This window comes from Pimephales promelas, chromosome 21 (genome assembly GCF_988280905.1).
Source record: "Pimephales promelas chromosome 21, fPimPro1.hap1.1, whole genome shotgun sequence".
NCBI lineage: Eukaryota > Metazoa > Chordata > Actinopteri > Cypriniformes > Leuciscidae > Pimephales > Pimephales promelas.
The window spans coordinates 262,631-280,000 of NC_142789.1; the positions used below are offsets into that span (position 1 = coordinate 262,631).

At 42.0% G+C, this 17,370-nt stretch overlaps 1 protein-coding gene across 4 annotated transcripts in view; it reads right to left on the minus strand.

The window, feature by feature from the left end:
- The window catches only part of poc1a (POC1 centriolar protein A), a 39,511-nt gene that overhangs the window by 18,314 nt on the left and 3,827 nt on the right, over positions 1–17,370 (minus strand). For all 4 annotated transcript variants that reach the window (XM_039656143.2, XM_089125071.1, XM_089125070.1 and 1 more), the window contains exons 4-9: positions 15,799–15,978; positions 13,767–13,874; positions 13,583–13,698; positions 12,515–12,648; positions 7,118–7,186; positions 6,916–7,023 (exon numbers count right to left, since the gene is read on the minus strand). In XM_039656143.2, coding sequence (XP_039512077.2) covers positions 6,916–7,023; positions 7,118–7,186; positions 12,515–12,648; positions 13,583–13,698; positions 13,767–13,874; positions 15,799–15,978 — 715 coding nt within the window. The remainder of the gene's footprint in view (positions 1–6,915; positions 7,024–7,117; positions 7,187–12,514; positions 12,649–13,582; positions 13,699–13,766; positions 13,875–15,798; positions 15,979–17,370) is intronic.

Genomic DNA, 17,370 nt, shown 5'->3' on the forward strand with positions numbered 1-17,370 from the left:
TACCAAGCAAACATATTGCAAACAATTACATGATGTCTAGTTGAGTGAAGGTCTGAGCTGAGGCAGATCTCGTTAAGGAAGAGCCGACGAGACGCTGAGAGCTTACGCCGAGCAAACAGGCTTCCAGAGAGCAGGATTAACTCTTGTTGAGAGGTGGACTTATTCACAGCTCAGCAGTTAAACAGCTGCTCAAACACACACACACACACACACACACACACACCCTTTAACACCCTCACCATGAATCACCTGGACTGGAAAAACCAACAGTGGAAAATTTCCTGAGGCCTCAGAGAAACTCTGGTCTGACGGATCCATCAAGAGCTGCTTCCTCTGATCTAGTGTGGTGAGATTAATCTGTGCGTGAGCGATGAAGGAAAACGGCCGTCTTTAATGTTTTCACACTGACAAATGCTCTGATTTTCAAAGACTTTCTGCTCATTAATGAGGATATTTGGGGAAGTAGGCCTTAATAAATTCATAAAGGGAAAATGTCTGCAGATTCCTTCCCATCGGACAGTTTCTGCATTTATCATAATGATGTACGATGATTTATTAACCATTCAATAAACAATGGTACTTCCGCATCTACTTTGACTTCTGACATGTGCTGGACTCAGCAGTTTAAATAGATGTACACCTGTATATTAGCTTAGGCTTTGAGGATGGTGAGAGAGCTTCGAGATCTTCTGTTCCTGTTTGAGTTGGGTTTGTTTTGTTTTTCTTTGCTATGATCTGACTCTGAGCTTAGTGGAAATGGTAGTTGTGTTGAAATTGGTTTCCTGTTCTATATGTTTTTCTATTTATGTTAATAAACACACTTACAAGCAGACCAACTTCACTATATCCTCCGCTCATTTGTCACGGCTTTGAGCCGGTCGTGAAAAAAACGGATCAAACGAATTAGCCGCTAATTCAGCTAAATGTGAAATAATTATGAACTATGATGAGATAGTGTTGATGACTCCTATGAAAGGGTTTTTCATTTCAGAGGGGAGGTGGAGGTCCTATTTATTAGGGGTGTAACGATTTACTCGTTTTCTCAATGCATCGATTACAAATCCTGACGATCCATATGCATCGATCCTGAAACATGTATTTTGAATCGTAAATAGTTTATTTACGTGAATAATCGATTTAAATGGATAAGAATTTAATTAAATTAAATTAAATTCTATAGCGATTCAGTGGTTTAAAATATATAAACACAACCGACGTGCGTCTGTGGAGGGAAACGCCCGCTTTGCGCGCATGCAAAATAGGAATGATAATTGCGTTTGTGTATAAAGTCATTTGCGCCGGGTGCAAGATAGGGCCCATAATGTTAAAACATAATGTTATTGTTGTTATTGTTTCTTTGTCCCCACTATCTGACCCCGAAGGCCGCTGTGTAATTCAGACCCATTGGGGGAGCATTGAAATAATACTTTAATGCATATAAAAAAAAATAAGAATCGAATCGAATTTGGATATGAATCGCCTTGAATTGGATCGTTCTGAATTTGCACAAATCGTTCTTGAATCGAATAGAAAATCTATGAATCGTGAATCGATTCGCTGTCTACCCAAAGATTCACAGTCCTACTATTTAGACATGAAAAATGCAATTATATTTCCTGTACATTTGAACATTTCAATCTTTACACGTTTTATGGTATAATATTTAATCAGTTTAACAAAGAAGAGCGCCTCACAAACACTACGTGTTGCGCTGCTGAGCTGAATCAAGACAACCCTCACACACACACACACACACACACACACACACACACACACACACACACACACACACACTGAACTGCTGTGGAGGACTCATTTAAACTGCTCTTCAGAGATAATGTAAAGACTTCATCAGAAAAGCTCTCCAGCATCGTGTGAGCGCAGATCCTTCACCTGATGTGTGTATCAAATGCATTTCAGTCATTAAAAGTGCCTCAAGTCTCCATGGGTCTCTGTAATGGGAGACTCCAGCAGAAATCATGCACGATATGGGATGCACTCATAACAGTTCAACATAGACAAATGTGGATTCAGTCAAAGCAAAATATTAATAATCATATTTACAAAAAGAATAGAAAACAAACGCCATTTCATCTGATTAGTCAGTGACAGACTGCAGCCATCAATCACCTTGATCACCGTGTGTTGCATAAACCTTCAGATGAGACCCAATATATAATAGAGAGAACGCGATGTACAGACAGTAATCTACACACACACTCCAGTGATCTACACACACATGACTAACCGTCTCATTGAAGACGCAGACAATGGGCGAACATTAGTGCCATTCAACATTTCCAGGAAACAGGGAACGGACTTGTGAAGACACGTGTTCAGTTTTCAGGTTCCTCTAATTACATCTGACAAATGTAGAGTGTGTCAGAGCCATTGAGCAGCAGCAGCAGCGCTGGAGAAAGAGTGTGTTTGAGTGTGTGACATTTACAGCAGCGCTCACACCGACTCTCTGAACTGCAGAGAAACACACACACACACACACACACATCCAGAGTCACACTCAACTACCCCGTCTATGAGAATCACATGCATCACACGACAGGATTCATCACAAAATAAAACACTATTGTGGTACAAATGCAATAAATTATAAAACTGTTTAAAGTTTGGTTTAGTTGTGATTTCATTAAATGGAATTTGGGAAGAATAAAATGAAAATTGGGGGGGAAAATTATTAAAAAATGATTTTTTAGAAATTTATCAATAATTATAAATTTATAAATAATTTTAGGGCCATAAAAATAATAATTTGTTGATAAATTCCATGATTTTAATTAGAAATTCCTTTTTTGGATACTAAAATTGTATCTAATCATTAAAACAAAATGTAGAAACATTTGTATTAATATAATAATAATAATAAACATTTAAAAATATAATTCTGGTTAAACTTTATTTGTTGCTTAAAAAATATTTTTTATTACATAACTTAATGAATACATACTTTTGGATATTTTATCTGACTTACAGAGATACAGAAAGATACAGAGTTTGAAAAAATACATCGCTTTTAGATGTCCTCGGTCCAACACATGCATGATGTTCTGCTGATGCAGATCGGCCATCCATCCGTGTAGAAGTGAGGAAACTCTACACACACTTCTACACCTACAACCACACACACACACCTACACACCTACACACACTCCTACTCCTACAACCACAGACTTTAATATTTAACCACTCCTACATTTCCCAGCCTCGGCAAGGAGTTGCTAAAAATACTCAATCAATGTTGGTCTGGAAGTCATTATTTAAAGATGAGATTCTGACCCTGTGAAGGTCAATCCAGAGCTACACAGATGAACCCAACACACACACACACACACACACTCTCTCTCTCACACACACACACACACTTCTGTTATGAGCGATCCACCAATACACCAGTTTACTGCCCAATGTGGAGGGAAAGAACCTCTAAACACAAAGCCTTACATTCAACATTATATGATAAATTGCTGTCAGAGCGAGAAGGATCAACATAACTGGTAATTTAGATTAGATGGATAATCTATGGCCATTAGAAGCAGAAGAAAGTTGCAGGAGTTGTGCAGTAGCATGGGAAGAATGATTCACCTCAGAGAATCGTTCGTTCAGATGGTTCAGTGAATATTTAGTAGTGTTCCCAGAAGCCTCTGCATCTACATCAAGAGTAACACACTGACTTCATTCAATACTGATGATTTGACTGTTATTGATCAGGGTGTTTATTAGTTTTATGTGATGCTGTCGTCGTAACTGAGATTATCACTGCCGTTATGATCTTCATCACTACTAGATACTAGATACCAGCACATCCACTGCTAATAATGATGTTTCTATCTCGTTTTAATGACAAATATCTGATAATTCTTCAAAATCAAAATGCATTTACTGGAGAAGAAGAAAAATGACTGAAGATATTACATCTTGTTTTCTGAAAAATGCATCAAAATAAAGTGAGTTTTGTGCTTAACTGTCAAATACACAACATGTGTATTCTCTTTGTTCACAGTCGCGGAGGTTCTCCTCATTCACGGTCGGGAGGTTCTCTTTGTTCACCATCAGGAGGTTCTCCTCGTTCACCATCGGGAGGTTCTCCTTGTTCACTGTCAGGATGGGAGGTTCTCTTTGTTCACCGTCGGAAGGTTCTCCGCGTTCACCGTCAGGATGGGAGGTTCTCCTCATTCACGGTCGAGAGGTTCTCTTTGTTCACGGTCGAGAGGTTCTCCTCATTCACAGTCAGGATGGGAGGTTCTCTTTGTTCACCATCGGGAGGTTCTCTTCGTTCACGGTCGAGAGGTTCTCTTTGTTCACCGTCGGGAGGTTCTCCTCGTTCACTGTCAGGATGGGAGGTTCTCTTCATTCACGGTCGAGAGGTTCTTTTTGTTCACCGTCGGGAGGTTCTCCTCGTTCACCGTCAGGATGGGAGGTTCTCCTCATTCACGGTCGAGAGGTTCTCTTTGTTCACGGTCGAGAGGTTCTCCTCATTCACGGTCGAGAGGTTCTCTTTGTTCACGGTCGAGAGGTTCTCCTCATTCACGGTCGAGAGGTTCTCTTTGTTCACCGTTGTGAGGTGCTCCGCGTTCACCGTCGGGAGGTTCTCCTCGTTTACCGTTGGGATGGGAGGTTCTCCTCATTCACTGTCAGGATGGGAGGTTCTCTTTGTTCACCATCGGGAAGTTCTCTTCGTTCACGGTCGAGAGGTTCTCTTTGTTCACCGTCAGGAGGTTCTCCTCGTTCACTGTCAGGATGGGAGGTTCTCTCCATTCACGGTCGAGAGGTTCTCTTTGTTCAATCGTCGGGAGGTTCTCCGCGTTCACCGTCAGGATGGGAGGTTCTCCTCATTCACGGTCGAGAGGTTCTCCTCATTCACGGTCGAGAGGTTCTCTTTGTTCACGGTCGAGAGGTTCTCCTCATTCACGGTCGAGAGGTTCTCTTTGTTCACCGTCGGAAGGTGCTCCGCGTTCACCGTCGGGAGGTTCTCCTCGTTCACCGTTGGGATGGGAGGTTCTCCTCATTCACTGTCAGGATGGGAGGTTCTCTTTGTTCACCATCGGGAAGTTCTCTTCGTTCACGGTCGAGAGGTTCTCTTTGTTCACCGTCAGGAGGTTCTCCTCGTTCACTGTCAGGATGGGAGGTTCTCTCCATTCACGGTCGAGAGGTTCTCTTTGTTCAATCGTCGGGAGGTTCTCCGCGTTCACCGTCAGGATGGGAGGTTCTCCTCATTCACGGTCGAGAGGTTCTCCTCATTCACGGTCGAGAGGTTCTCTTTGTTCACCGTCGGAAGGTGCTCCGCGTTCACCGTCGGGAGGTTCTCCTCGTTCACCGTCGGGATGGGAGGTTCTCCTCGTTCACGGTCCGGAGGTTCTCTTTGTTCACCGTCGGAAGGTGCTCCGCGTTCACCGTCGGGAGGTTCTCCTCGTTCACCGTCGGGATGGGAGGTTCTCCTCGTTCACGGTCCGGAGGTTCTCTTTGTTCACCGTCGGAAGTTGCTCCACGTTCACCACCGGGAGGTTCTCCTCATTCATGGTAAACAGGTTCTCCTCACAAGGTTATTATAGTTTTGCTTTTTTAAATTAGTTTTTATTTTAATATCATTTTCAATTTTGCTTTAAATTTCAAAGTTTAGTTTTAGTTAGTTTCATTAATGGTATTGTAAGTTTTAGTTTAGTTTTTATATTGTCATGTTATTTTATATTTCTATTTAGTTTTTATTTCATTTAGTTTGAGTTTTAGTGATTATAGATTAGCAGAGCTAACAGAACACTTCCAGTGTAGACCAAAACGAGATTAATTTCAGCTAATTTTAGTGTTAACTCTTGTGCAGACATCTTAATAATACAAATAAAATAATGGTTTGAGATGCTTGAACAAAGCACCAAATAAATAGTGATGATAATGATGATGTGGTGATGATGTAGTGATGATGTGGTGATGTAGTGATGATGATGTGGTGATGATGTGGTGATGTAGTGTTGATGTGGTGATGATGTGGTGGTGATGCGGTGGTGATGTAGTGATGATGATGTGGTGATGATGTAGTGATGATGTGGTGATGATGTAGTGATGATGTAGTGATGTGGTGATGATGTGGTGATGATGTGGTGATGTAGTGATGATGATGTGGTGATGATGTGGTGATGTAGTGTTGATGATGTGGTGATGATGTGGTGGTGATGTGGTGGTGATGCGGTGGTGATGTAGTGATGATGATGTGGTGATGATGCGGTGATGATGTGGTGGTGATGCGGTGGTGATGCAGTGGTGATGTAGAGATGATGATGATGTGGTGATGTAGTGTTGATGATGTGGTGATGATGTGGTGGTGATGCGGTGGTGATGTAGTGATGATGATGTGGTGATGTGGTGATGATGCAGTGATGATGATGTGGTGATGATGTGGTGATGTAGTGTTGATGATGTGGTGATGATGTGGTGATGTAGTGTTGATGATGTGGTGATGATGTGGTGATGATGTGGTGATGATGTGGTGATGTAGTGTTGATGATATGGTGGTGATGCGGTGGTGATGCAGTGATGTGGTGATGATGTGGTGATGATGTAGTGATGTGGTGATGATGTGGTGGTGATGCGTGGTGATGCAGTGGTGATGATGTGGTGATGATGTGGTGATGATGCGGTGGTGATGTGGAGATGATGCGGTGGTGATGTAGTGATGATGATGCGGTGATGATGTGGTGGTGATGCGGTGGTGATGTAGTGATGATGATGTGGTGATGATGTAGTGATGTGGTGATGATGTGGTGATGTAGTGATGATGATGCGGTGGTGATGTAGTGATGATGATGTGGTGATGACGTAGTGATGTAGTGATGATGATGCGGTGGTGATGTAGTGATGATGATGTGGTGATGATGTAGTGATGTGGTGACGGTGCGGTGATGCGTTTACCTGTGTAAATGGGCCGCTGTGAACCGAAGCGCTGGAGTCCGCTGCACATCTCTGCTCCAGCACGGCACTGTAATCCACACTGTCGAAGTTTGTCCTCCACACCATCACCTGCAACAGGTCACATGATGAGAACAGGTCACATGATGAGCACTGTGTACTGGACACACACACACTTCTCTGTGATCATACAGCAGAGCATTACCTGTTGATCAGAGCCAGCAGAGGCGAAGAAGTCTCCGGCCCTGGAGAAGCTCACACAGGTGGCAGGACCCTAAAAACACAATCATTATGAGACGGTTAGTAACGAAGAATATAAATGATGCTTCTCAAAGTAGTGTGTAACCCATATAGAATATATGCTGTCACTCAAGGGTTAACTAGTCGAGTGTCATGATGCCAGTAGAGGGCGCGCTAGCACTGTTTTTTATATTGGTCATTGGGGATTCACCTCTGTTTCCAGCTGCATTAGGAAAAAGCTCTAGTTCACGTGGCGAAAATAGATCGAAAAACAGAGACATCTAGTCAGTTCTAATCAGGAGTTGAGTGGATAAGATAATCTTTTACTGGTAACCCGAGGACCCTAACCCTAACCCGAGGACTGCATTGTGGGAGACATTTTTCTGTTGTTCTTCGTGTTTTCTGCCGAACCCTCCGCTGAGTTTCTGTTGTCTCAATGGGCTCATTAGCGTGTCATATTGCTAGCTAACAACAGGTGATGTTATCAGTGAAAAACATTAGGTTTTAAGATCTCATGCTATTATAATAAAACCAATCGGAGTGACATGAGACTCGAGGGTATTGTAGGATGTTTATATTGCACTAAAGAATTGTAATAGGCTTTATGCAGTGCGTCACGTGACCAAACCGGAAAACGGGTCTCATCGCATCCGCTTGTCAGAGAAAGTGTTAACGGCCGTAAGAACTGATTACGATATCTATGGATATTTAAGGTAATCAGCTAACCTAACTAGTTCAATTTGTTATTGGCGTTTTATTCCATTTAAATATCTAAACGTTGCAGTGAAGAATAAAAAATATAAAACGTTTAAAATATCAATCTGCACATGTGAGGGATATTGTTTTGCTAATCTTTGCTCGCTCCTTTTAAGTTATCTTGAGTAAAACCGCAAACAAATTTCATGAAGCACATACAAAAGACCTGGACCGGAAGCGATGCTACCTGTTTTACAGAGAATGCGGAAGTAAGTTGTGCATAAAGCCTATTGTTTTTGATCTATTCTGTACTGCTGTGTGTGCAGATGTTTTTATCCTGGAGAGCACAGGCGTTGGATGGCGAGCCTGTCCCCGTGAGGGAGTCTGCGGGAGGAGCGTTCGGACGAGTGTGGCCGGCGGTGTGGGAGTCTCTGAGCGGATCCGTATCCAGACCTCGGAGATTGGATTTCAGGGATTTCAGATTAGGAAACTTGAATGTGTTTTGGTTTACTACCCGGGGAGAGTGACTTTCTGTTTTCCCAAGGACAATTTATTTTGTTTTCCTAGTTGTTGTTTTTTCCAAATGAAAGAGCTCTATTTTATTTGGGGGTATTTTCTAATGTAAGAGAAAATAATTATGTGAATAGTGTGTTGCACAGTGACTGTGTAATAAACCTGCCAGCTGTCCTGCTTCAGTCTCCTGTGAGTCTCGTCAATAATTACTGCTCAGAGCCTCGCTATAGATATATAGCTGTATATTTCATGTTGTTTGCTTGTCTTATTCATAAAACAGGAGCTTGGACATTGGTCTAATCATCTCCTTCAGTCGGACACAAACGGCTTTATTCTGCACTGTAATCTGGAAGGCACCAGTCGTTTCCTTCTATACACACACGACTCTCAGAAGAAACCCTCGGCCGACTGCAGGAGGGAATTACAGCGTCACGGAGCCGTATCGACTTTGGCTGAAGAGAGCAGGGTAAATATAGGCTGAACATGAGCTGACCTCAGACCAGACACGGACACAAAACCAAACCACACACACACTCACTCAACACACGCTCACACACACACACACACTCTCACTCACTCTCTCTCTCTCTCTCTCACACACACACGTATCCTGTGCACATGGAGTGTAAGGGTTTTGGAGTGTAACACAGTTGATGTCAAGTGTCCACTCGCTGGATTCACTAGTGTGTGTGTGTGTGTGTGTGAGTCTCAGTGAAGGTCCTGAAGTGCACATGCTGTTTTTGATGTATAGTTCTAGATTTGCCGAGATGTATATTAGACAAGCGACTGATGCACCAATGACCTTAAACACGACAGGCTGCGTCCTGAACATACGGCTGTAATCTAAATTATTCTAGGCTACGATAAACACAACAAAGACTGCAAATCAGGCTTCATAGAGCAACACATCACAGCTACTGGAAGAAACATCCAAAAATACAACATGACATCATGACTTTTGCGTAAACATATACGCCAATTTTGAGTCAAGTGGTGTGTTATCTCTACGCATTTTGAGCTATCCACGTGTATCCGCGTGTATGTCTACGCCATTAACGTGATTCCGTGTGTCTGTACACGTCAAATGTCCGCGCGAAACGAAGCAAAATGTAGATCTACATCTGGGGATCGATCTTTTCTTTCCTAGGATGGTGAGGGATCAGTCATAAATGCCATTAACCCCAGTGACGGGTAGGGTTAGGGACGGGGTTGAGGGAAGTCATATATTTATATATACAGTAATAACGTTAAGTCAACGGCATTCATAAACACGCTGAAAAGCGATTATGCGTCTTGATAGCACGCCAAAAATGGAAATACAAATTGGCGTGTCATACACACGCTACTTCATGAGATCAGTCTGAAAAATGAATGTAATCATCCGAGTACTGTGTGTTGAGTGCAGGTGTGCACGGCCGATAGTGTCTCAGCCTGAAGCGTCAGATGAGCACGAGGAATGTGGACTGGACGAGTCTGTAACACACACACACACACACACACACCCTCACACACGTGTGCGCACATGCTCCGAGACACACTCGACTGCAGCAGCATCTGCTGGAACACACACTCACAGCGCCATCTAACGCTCACCTCCAGCGTTTCAATGCAAGAAACAGCAGTACACAAGCACATTTACAAGAAAAAAATTAAGAATATATATAAAAAATATTTTATAGCCAAAATCTGGACCTAGAATCAGCAGATTCAGTGTTGGTGAACTGTAATCCAGCACTCCTGTGAAAACTGAAGATTATTCCATTATAATGATTGTGTGTGTTTGAGAAGCGGTTTCATATCGACGCATGACACCTGCTTTCTCGGCACTCTTAGAAGATAAATATCTTTGAACAATTCGTTAAATTTGCACCTGTGCATGTGCTAAACCCAGAGAGAGAACATTTGGCCTTTCTTCAGCGTAGAAGACTTCAAACTGACCACTCTTATCCACAAGTTTCCTACGCCCCATGAGGCCTTGCGTCAAAAGTGGGCGCGTCTTCCGGTTGGAAGTAAACAAAGCGCAACTTGACATACTTCACACTCGTTCATTCAACAGTTGACAGTCATTCAAGTTATAGCGATCCAAACTAGCTAATGATGTGGGAACACAACCTCAACCAAATTAAAAAGGGTGAAATAACAGTACCTTTACCCTCCACAGTAGCTGATTGGGAGTATTACAATAACATTATTAATAATCAATACTCATCAAGGCATGGTGACAGACAGTTGTGCGAGCTGACAAACAATTAAAATAAAAAATACACACTTAGTCATTGTGCTTTGGAGTTTATTCAAAATTATAAATGAATGTGCAGCTTGAATACATTAACTGGCACATCTGGTATTCTGTCAACACAGGCTTTGATCCTGAGTTTAGGTGTGACATCAGTAGCGAACAGCCAATCACATGCTGAGAGAGTTTATAGAATATTAAGAATTTAAACAAATGTACAGAGGAAGATTCGTCGTCTTTTGGGAGGTGATGGAAACTACAGTCGTTGGCAGGATCAGAGACGGGCTCTGGCAGGATCACTCTGATTTAGTTTTCAGCTTATGTTCAAAACAATCACGTTTAAGCCACTAAATTAGTTTAGTCCGGTTATACATACAACCGCGAACAGCACATGTTGTCCCTGAGCTCCGTAACGACATCTCTCAGAAAGATTTGCGTCTTTAAATAGTACAATAATTCTCCGAAAAACAGCTAGCCTCTTCGCTAACTAACACACAAAATACCATTGGAATGCTACTCCCGCCGCGTCACCGGAAGTTTCACCCACTTTATTTTTTACAGGAGCGCCCCTCGGAAACTTGTGGATAAATGTGTGTTCATGTTCTGCAGTCTCAGCACAGATCTGCAGAACAGGGGTCGTCTCACTAATCAAGGGCTTCGTTAGCAGCAGCAGGTGTGCGTGAGCTAGAACACATGACATATCTCCACTGATGAGGTGTGTTGAGTGTCACGCTCGACTGCGTGTTAGAAATATGGATAAGAACTGCACAGCACACGTGCGGGATACACTGATGCTGACTACAGCCGCACCGAACGCCATCGCACGCACACACACACACACACACACACACTAGCGCGCTGACCTCCTCTGGCCAATGCCAGCTTCCAGAGAGACAGACTCATGCTGACTGCAGGAACGAGTCAAGGCTAAGCTTGTTTCATCTGATGAGCGACCGCACTAATGCTAATCACGATCCTCACATTTACAACATTAGTACATATACAAATTCAGGTCCAAAATGTTTGTTTGTCGTAGAGACGAAATAGCATAACTAGTGGCTATGAAGCCAGCGCTGGCATATGATAAAACTAAAACATTTCTAGCAGAGCCCGTATATATATATATATATATTTACGTCTGTTAAAAGTTCATTACTGAATACAAGCAGAAAAACTAAGGTTGTGCATGTTGGTTCATTAAATATTAGAGTCTGTAATACAGACATACAGATATGATTTGTTCTTCTAAAATGGTAGTTTTTTATTTTCCAATATCCCATTTAAGTTTTTTTTACGTAATAGGCTACTTTTCCGTTTTGTGCCATCATTGAATGTTTTTAGCGAGCCCGAGATGTTTGCACTGGAATAATAATAAAACATAGTAATGTGTGTTTGTTTGTTGATGTTTAAAGTTCATTCATGAAAAGAAGCCGAAGTAATAATTGAATATGGACATGCAGGGTGATGAAGGCCGACAGAGGTCACACGCTCATCCCACTGACGCTAGCAGGCGTTCAGGTCTGAGCGCTAACATGACTCATCTTCAGTCTGTAGGCGTGCGCTTTGATACTGGATTGATTTATCCGGCGCTCCGCTGAAGGGAAAACACAACACCTGCCGAACACACAGATCATGTGCAGAACAACCCGAGCGCTGCATTAGCCCTGCTCTACCGCCTCCTGAACACTAAAGTAGACATCAGGTAATGAGGCAGAGGTCATGTGTGATTTAGGGCATCACGGGGGTCGTCCGAACATACGAAGCAGTCATCGGGTCAGAGTTCATGTCCGAGACTCTGTCTTCAGCGCACAGGTTCTGGAGATAGAGTGGAGGGTCAGAGGTCAGGATCTTGAGTGTGGAGTCACTGGAGGTCAGGGTTAAGGTCGGGGTCAGAGGTCAGGGGTCAGCTGTGTGTACCTGATGGCCGTGCAGTGTGTAGAGCAGCCGGCCCTCCAGCAGGTCCAGGATCTTGAGTGTGGAGTCACTGGAGGCTGACATGAGGAAGTTTCCAGAAGGATGGAAGGAGAGGTCGTTCACCGCTGCACTATGAACTGAAACACACACACAAACACAAACACAACTACATAAAACATATAAACCGTAAAAACAGACTCCATTTTAAAACTTAATTTGACGGTTTTCAACAACTAAAATGTTTCAGCACAAAACATGTTTTTTCACTGCAACCAAACCCAGTTTAATGTATAGAATTGTGTTTCCAAGGTTTCTTTTTTTCTTGTTGTTGCAAAAAATATCATGAATTATTAAAAATTCACAAATATTTCTACATCTTTGAGGAGCACCACATCAATCTAACAAACCTTGTCTTGTCATTGACCTTACTTTTTTTTTGTATGTTGTAAAGTTCTAAAGTTTTTTTTTTTTTATAAAAATAAGCAGAAGTAATTATGATAAAATATTTTAAAGTAATATATAACAATGTGAATGAATTTACTTTTAACTATATTGTAAAGATAATTTTTTTGGTGAGTTTGCTAAATTTGATATAATTTAATCATTAGTGTTGTCATTGGTTCAGTGTGCATCTGCAGCTGTGGCATTATGAGCTCTTCTATGTTATATTCTCTCTGAGCTCACGCCCCCCGCAGGCGACCGCAGACACTACAGCCATCAGCAGCTCATAAATGTTTATTTTGTTATAAAATGTCCGCTGGTTTGTTTAGATCAGACTCTTATTCCTCGGCTGGGATCGAGACTCTGAAGCGGCACTGAAACTCACATCTGACCCTTCGACCCGTTGGACCCCATTGAAGACACTACATTTAGAAACAATCCTGCAATGTTGTCTTCAAAAACCTTCATTTCTTTTCCACCGAAGAAAGAAAGACATGAACATCTTGGATGACGTGGGGAGAGTAAATTATCAGGAAATTTTTATTCTGAAGTCAATTAATCCTTTAAGGCATTAACCAACGTTAACTGAGACTTTTTGCAAAGTGTTCCTAAAGCATTGGTCCGTCTCACCCTGATAGTGCTGCAGGAGTCTGTGTGAGCGAATGTCCCACACCTTCACTGTGTTGTCTGTGCCAGCCGCTGCCACACAGGTGCCACTCGGGTGAAACGCCACGGTGTTGACATACCTGAACACAAGCAGAGGAGCCTGAGTGTTTCTGTGTGTGTGTGTGTGTGTGTGTGTGTGCTCACTCACCCGCTGTGATCACAGAACGAGTGAACACACTCTCTGCTGTTCTTATCCCACAGCTTCACTGTTCTGTCATCGCTGGCAGACACGATCAGACGCCCGTCAGGGGAAAACCTGAAGGAGTCGTACGACACTAGTCAGCAGCACACCAGAAAAAAACACGCTAGAACACGGCAGAACACGTCAGTCAGATCACAGCAGAACAGATCACATTAAATCATTTCAGATCACGTATATTCCTAATGTTTGCTAATAGAAGATGAAACCCTACAGTGATAATTGGTCTAAAATCAATATAAAAAGCATTTTTCACGGCGTGACTCTCGTTTTAAAATGCACAAATCATATTTTTATTATTCGATAATTATTAATATTATATGTTAATCTATTATAGATAATCAACCTATTTTAATTGTTTTTTGTTGTTTTTTCAAAATCTAAATGTTGTATGTTCCTTGATTGAATTTATTTATTTTTTACATTGATATGTTTTTGTTTTATTGATACTTTTTCTTTTCTTTGCACATAGTGGAGAGTTTGAAGCAGTGTTCAATAAAATTGTTTCAATTCACTAAAATTGAGACTTTTCCCCGACTGTGGCATCGATTTAGCATCGATACTGAGGTATTATGTTCTGGTATCGTAACGAAGCAAAATATTGTGGTATTGAGCCATCCCTATTAGAGCCCAGTGATTAGTGATTAGTGAGAAGTGAACAGTGATTAGTGATTAGTGACCAGTGATTAGTGACCAGTGATTAGTGACCAGTGATTAGTGATTAGTGATTAGTGACCAGTGATTAGTGATTAGTGACCAGTGATTAGTGATTAGTGACCAGTGATTAGTGAACAGTGATTAGTGATTAGTGACCAGTGATTAGTGATTAGTGACCAGTGATTAGTGAGAAGTGAACAGTGATTAGTGACCAGTGATTAGTGAGAAGTGAACAGTGATTAGTGATTAGTGACCAGTGATTAGTGACCAGTGATTAGTGATTAGTGACCAGTGATTAGTGAGAAGTGAACAGTGATTAGTGACCAGTGATTAGTGAGAAGTGAACAGTGATTAGTGATTAGTGACCAGTGATTAGTGACCAGTGATTAGTGATTAGTGAGAAGTGAGAAGTGAGAAGTGATTAGTGATTAGTGACCAGTGATTAGTGATTAGTGACCAGTGATTAGTGACCAGTGATTAGTGATTAGTGACCAGTGATTAGTGAGAAGTGAACAGTGATTAGTGACCAGTGATTAGTGAGAAGTGAACAGTGATTAGTGATTAGTGACCAGTGATTAGTGACCAGTGATTAGTGATTAGTGACCAGTGATTAGTGAGAAGTGAACAGTGATTAGTGACCAGTGATTAGTGAGAAGTGAACAGTGATTAGTGATTAGTGACCAGTGATTAGTGACCAGTGATTAGTGATTAGTGAGAAGTGAGAAGTGATTAGTGATTAGTGACCAGTGATTAGTGATTAGTGACCAGTGATTAGTGATTAGTGAGAAGTGACCAGTGATTAGTGATTAGTGACCAGTGATTAGTGATTAGTGATTAGTGACCAGTGATTAGTGAGAAGTGAACAGTGATTAGTGATTAGTGACCAGTGATTAGTGACCAGTGATTAGTGATTAGTGACCAGTGATTAGTGACCAGTGATTAGTGACCAGTGATTAGTGACCAGTGATTAGTGACCAGTGATTAGTGATTAGTGACCAGTGATTAGTGATTAGTGACCAGTGATTAGTGATTAGTGAGAAGTGACCAGTGATTAGTGATTAGTGACCAGTGATTAGTGATTAGTGATTAGTGACCAGTGATTAGTGAGAAGTGAACAGTGATTAGTGATTAGTGACCAGTGATTAGTGACCAGTGATTAGTGATTAGTGACCAGTGATTAGTGACCAGTGATTAGTGACCAGTGATTAGTGACCAGTGATTAGTGACCAGTGATTAGTGATTAGTGACCAGTGATTAGTGAGCAGTGATTAGTGATTAGTGAACAGTGATTAGTGAGCAGTGATTAGTGATTAGTGAGCAGTACCTGGCGCAGCGCACCCAGTTGATGTGCTGGTTGAGGGAGAAGAGGAACTTCTGGCGATGGACGGTCCAGACTTTGATGCTCTTATCATCAGACGCGGTGACCAGTGTCTGACCATCACTGGAGAAGCTCACGCTGCGCACCGTCCCCGTATGAGCCCTGAACACTGACGACTCGCCTTTCCTGAACACACACACACACACACACACACACACACGCTTCCTATAGTTTTCCTTCTATAAAGTCAGTTTACGGATATCTATTAGCTTGTGATTAATATATCATTGTAAACTCTGGGCTAAGATTGCTTGTGTTCATCAAGGACGCATTAAACTGATGTGTGACGTTTATAATGTTACTAAAGATACACCTGTGATTGTGGAGGGAACTAGAGGAATCAGCTCATGTTCCTGGTTATGAGAAGTGTCGTGTTATTACATGAGGAGCTCCAGATGATCTTCAGATCTCCAGTGTTTCTGGAGGCGGCTCTCAGTGTAAAGCATCAGACGGATGATGAGACTCAGACAACATGATTATTATCAGTTATTTCTGTCCCAACACCCACATGCACATCTCACGGCTCAGAGAAGAGGCTTCTGGGAGTGTTAGTCACTGGCAGAACAGAAGAGCATACGAGCCTCACAAACATGATCCGTATAATCTCAGCATTACAGGGACTCGAGTGGAAATGCCATGAAACTGTTTAAAGGCGAGACATGCGCATGTTTGAGGCACACACACACACACACACACACACACACACACACTACATGATTCAGTCCATGATTAAAAGCCTTTAATCTTCTCAAATACGACAGTGCTGTGCGCCTTATAATCCGGGGCGCCTTATATATGGATCATCATCTTATACGGTAGGGGGCGCTAATACTCCTGAGCGGAGCAGCCGGAAACAAGAAGCAGACGAAGAAGAACGTCCTCGTCTCAGTTCTCACGCACGCGTTCTGGAAATCTCTTCCACTCTCGTCTCAAGGCCCATTAGGAAGTAATGGAATAGTGGAATAAAGTCGTTATTTATGGTTTTTTTTCGCACAAAAAGTAGTCTGGTCGCTTGATAAACTTATAATTGAGCCGCTGTAGTCACATGGAATATTTAAACCTTTTCTTTAATGACTTTATGGGCCGTCAAGAGTCAGTCCCTTAGGCAGTCTATCTAGGACTGATCTAGCTCGCAGATTCAATCAAAAATATCTTTATTTGTGTCCCGAAGATGAACGAAGGTCTTACGGGGTTGGTACAGCATGGGGGTGAGTAATTAATGACTTCATTTTCATTTTTGGGTGAACTAACACTTTAAGGCAGTTCTGTAAGCGAAAGGGGGTCAAACACAGTATTAGTGTGTGTTCCTAATAATCCTTTAGGAGAGTGTATATTGAGATTATATTGAGATATACTGAGATATAGTGGGATATACTGAGATTATACTGAGATATAGTGAGATATAGTGGGATATACTGAGATTATACTGAGATATAGTGGGATATACTGAGATTATACTGAGATATAGTGGGATATACTGAGATTATACTGAGATATAGTGAGATATAGTGGGATATA